Consider the following 4,141-nt stretch of genomic DNA (forward strand, 5'->3'; position numbering starts at 1 on the left):
ACAAATACCGTATGCTAACACATATATATGGAATCTAAGGGGAAAAAAAAAAGATCATGAAGAACCTAGGGGTAAGACAGGAATAAAGACACAGGCCTACTAGACTAGAGAATGGAGGATACGGGGAGGGGCAAGGGTAAGCTGTGACAAAGTGAGAGAGTGGCATGGACATATTTACACTACCAAACGTAAAATAGATAGCTAGTGGGAAGCAGCCGCATGGCAGAGGGAGATCAGCTCGGTGCTTTGTGACCACCTAGAGGGGTGGGATAGGGAGGGTGGGAGGGAGACGCAAGAGGGAAGAGATATGGGGACATATGTGTATGTATAACTGATTCACTCTGTTATAAAGCAGAAACTAACACACCATTGTAAAGCAATTATACTCCAATAAAGATGTTAAAAAATAAAAGAAATGAAGGGAGGAAGGAAATGAAAAAAGCCTCCTGTGGTTTACCATTAAATGGAGGATCGAGGCCGAATTTCTCAGCATGGAATGCAAGCCTTTCCCTTCCAAACTTGGGAAGGCTGGAGGGTGTGCGGCCCGGCCACTTGTCCCTTTAGCTCCCTGTCCTTCGCAGGTACCTCCAGGTGCTCCACTGCTGCTCCCTGAACCATGATCTGGAAATTCTTCCCTTCCGAGACATGACGGAGGTGAGCAGGAGGCGAGCGTCCCCATGCCCTGTTGTGACAGAGCCCCTGTCATGGTGTTCTGGGGTCCCCAGTGTGACGAAAGAAACGGAAGAACAGCTTCAGGGCTAACAGCACATTTTGGCTTCTGTGAGAAACTTGCTTGCTTGCTTGGGGCGGGAAGAACCGGGTTCCTGATTGGCTGATTCAAAATTAAACAGCTCCCTCCCGCCTTGGGGACGTCCCGCCCTGTGAAGGGTATAAAAGCCTCGCCCGACTGTTAGCCGGGGTCTCACTCACTTCTCTCCGAGTGGGACCCTGTCCGGACGGTTTGTGTAAGCTTCTATACTTGTGCTTGTATAAATCCTTTGCTAATCTTTCTGCTTGGTGTTGGTGATTCTCGGTGTCCTTGGTTGGGACACGGGTCGCATTTACCGGGGAACTCGACTCCAGGCGTGTGGCTCCCAGACCGCAACACCAGCCTGCCTCCCTGGGTAGGTAGAGGAGGGACCCCGGCTCTTCCTTCCCAAAGCAGCCCGAGCTGGCTCTGCAGCCTCAGAGCCTCCCACACCGAGGGAGGGAAGTTGGGGCTCATCTGACCTTGGGAGATGACAAAGAGGCTATCTTGCCCCACAAGCGTGGGAGCTGACCTCCGACTTCTCCTTCTGAAGCAAGAGTGGAGACCCTGTGAAGATAAGCTTCCCGAGTCCACCTTTGCCCCACCCACTGCCCTGCTCCTCTCTGGCAGCACTTCCTTTGACAGTGGGAATGACAACCATGGCCCCACCACGGCAGTGTCAGTTCTGACTGCTGCATTGTCCTGATAACTCTCCATCTTGCACATCTGTAGCCGCCTTTATTCCATATAAGACCTCCGTAAGATAAAAGCAACACTGTTGTCTTGATTTTGTTATCTAATAACAGATAGATTATCTTACTGTATTCAAGGTACTGTTCTAGCAACTCTAATGTATTGTCTTAGTTAAGCTTCAGATAACCCTAGGAGGTCAGTTCTTTTATTATCCTTCCTTTAAGGATGGGCGTGTTCACCCCGGAGGGCAGAGAGCTCAGCTGTCTTGTTCAGGGTCTTTTCAGGAGGAAGAACCAGGTCTGGTCTGTAAAATGCATCAATAATAGTACTGAGCTCATCAGGATGATGTGAGGTTTAAGTGAGTTGATACATACATGCTTTGAATTGTGCCTGGCATAGTGTAGGTATTACGCTCTCATTAGAGGAACACAGTAGGCATTTATTCAGTCTTTACTGAGTGAGTAGGGAAACTAAGCCTTGCCCAGGTCAAGCAGCTTATCTATGGTCACATGGTGAAATGGAGGCAGAGCAGTGACAACAGGTCATCCTGCTGTTCTTTAAACTCTGCTTCTTCTCTACAGAGTCTCCAGAGTTCATGGTAGAGCAGGGATAGGACTTAGACCTTGGCTGCCTCGTCCTCAGAGCCTGGCTGAGGGATGCGCCGGCCAGTAGCTGCCTGGGGTGCCAGTCTTCTAGGGGACCCCAGGCATTCTGCCCAGTGATTCCGGTTTGCACCCTCGACTCCTGACATGATGGGTGTCATGGAAGGTGGCCCTTCCCAGGGCAGCCACAGCAGAGCCTGCCCACCACGGCAGCTATAGTGCAAACAGTCTTGGGCAATACCCCAAACCCAGGCCAGTGGTCCTCCCAGTTGGTGGTTGCAGTCAACGGAGATTTAAAACATGGATAAGATGTAAGAAGGTGCTGTTTCTTGGGAATAAATGATTTATTTTACAAACTAAATTGTTAAAAGTTTAATATGCCTTCTAAGAAGCTGACTGATTTAGAAAAAATGTATCTAACTATGAATTATGAATTTTAGTTAACTGAAAATCAGTTTTTTCATCCCCTACTAAGCAGATTTTGAAAAATATTTTTTAAATGCCAGGGGTGCCAAATCATTAGGTGTCCAGGAGTGTGCATGGAGGGGGCTCAGTCTGTCCACCTGCCCACCTTGCTGGTGGGAGCGCACCTGGCTGGGTCACACTCTAGACACAGTGCCTTTGGCTGCCTGTCCGCAGATCAGAGAGTGGGGCCTCAACCTCTCGGGGGGGCAGAAGCAGAGGATCAGCCTGGCCCGAGCTGTCTGCTCTGACTGCGAGCTTTACCTGCTGGACGACCCCCGTCGGCCGTGGACACCCACATGGGGAAGCACATCTTTGAAGAGTGCATTGAGAAGGCGCTCAGGTGGAAGACTGTCATCCTGGTGACCCACCAGCTGCAGGTGACCACCCTCCCAGGGCTCTGGCCGTGATTGGCAGATAATGTAGCTCCTCAAGCCCCTACCATCTCAGTGTGATCAATAACAGCCTCCCAGAAGCTACCCCCTCATCTCAGACAGACCCTGAAGTCAGGGAGAACTTGATTTCCTCTGCTTTCCATGTGGAGAAGATAGGCTGGTAGAAATTGAAACCAAATTTTAAGGTCTCCTTCATTTTCAAAATTGTATGCGTGGCCACTGCTTTTGAAGTTACAGAAAAAAAGAAAAAAACTCCCTGAGAGAAGAATTCCCCAAGTCTCACATTCTTCCATCAAGCGCTGTGGTTGTGCTGGGTGCTGCCTCTCACGGGTCCTTTTCCCTAGATATGTTCATACCTGGTTTTGGCCTTAAGACCCTATTATTATTTCTCCCTTGTCTTCTATTTTGGCTTTACTATTTTTTTAAATTAATGATTTTATTTATTTATTTTTGGCTGTGTTGGGTCTTCGTTTCTGTGCGAGGGCTTTCTCCAGTTGCGGCAAGCGGGGGCCACTCTTCATCGCGGTGCGCGGGCCTCTCACTATCACGGCCTCTCTTGTTGCAGAGCACAGGCTCCAGACGCGCAGGCTCAGTAGTTGTGGCTCACAAGCCCAGTTGCTCTGTGGCATGTGGGATCCTCCCAGACCAGGGCTCGAACCCGTGTCCCCTGCATCGGCAGGCAGACTCTCAACCACTGTGCCACCAGGGAAGCCCTGGCTTTACTATTTTTTGGTATAAAATATTTAAGACATAAAAACAGGTTAGAAAATAATCTAATGAAAGCCCATGTATCTACCACCCAGATGACACAGTCTAACGTTGACGGCCCTCAATTACACTCTCTTCCCTCCTTCCTGCCCCACTCACTCTGCTGTTCATTGTTCCCATGTATGTCTTCACACTTTTACAATATACGTATGAATCTCCAGATGTGAGCAAGTGTCCTTTTGCATATTTAAAAACTTTATATAATTGACATTTTGCTTTCTGTGTCCCTCGGTAATTTGCTTTTCTACTCAACTTTATATTTTTAAGAACTTCCATGTGAATACATGGAATTTTATTTCATTCTCACTTGCACTGTATTCCAATATCTGAATATTCCAGAATTTATTTCTCCAGGATGGACATTTAGGTTGTTTCCCATTTTTCACGTTTACAAGAAATGCTTCAACGTACATGCTTCTACATACATGTTTGAGAGGGCTTTTTTTTTTTTTTTTTTTTTTTTTTTTTTTTGG

At 47.9% G+C, this 4,141-nt stretch overlaps 1 protein-coding gene across 1 annotated transcript in view; it reads left to right on the forward strand.

The window, feature by feature from the left end:
• Positions 1 to 4,141, forward strand: part of ABCC11 (ATP binding cassette subfamily C member 11) — a 65,328-nt gene that overhangs the window by 33,335 nt on the left and 27,852 nt on the right. Inside the window, 3 exon segments of the mRNA XM_007450636.1 lie at positions 582 to 654; positions 2,683 to 2,782; positions 2,785 to 2,885. Of these exon segments, the coding sequence (XP_007450698.1) occupies positions 582 to 654; positions 2,683 to 2,782; positions 2,785 to 2,885 (274 nt within the window).

The sequence above is a fragment of the Lipotes vexillifer genome, unplaced genomic scaffold (assembly GCF_000442215.2).
Source record: "Lipotes vexillifer unplaced genomic scaffold, Lipotes_vexillifer_v1.1 scaffold943, whole genome shotgun sequence".
Classification (NCBI taxonomy): domain Eukaryota; kingdom Metazoa; phylum Chordata; class Mammalia; order Artiodactyla; family Lipotidae; genus Lipotes; species Lipotes vexillifer.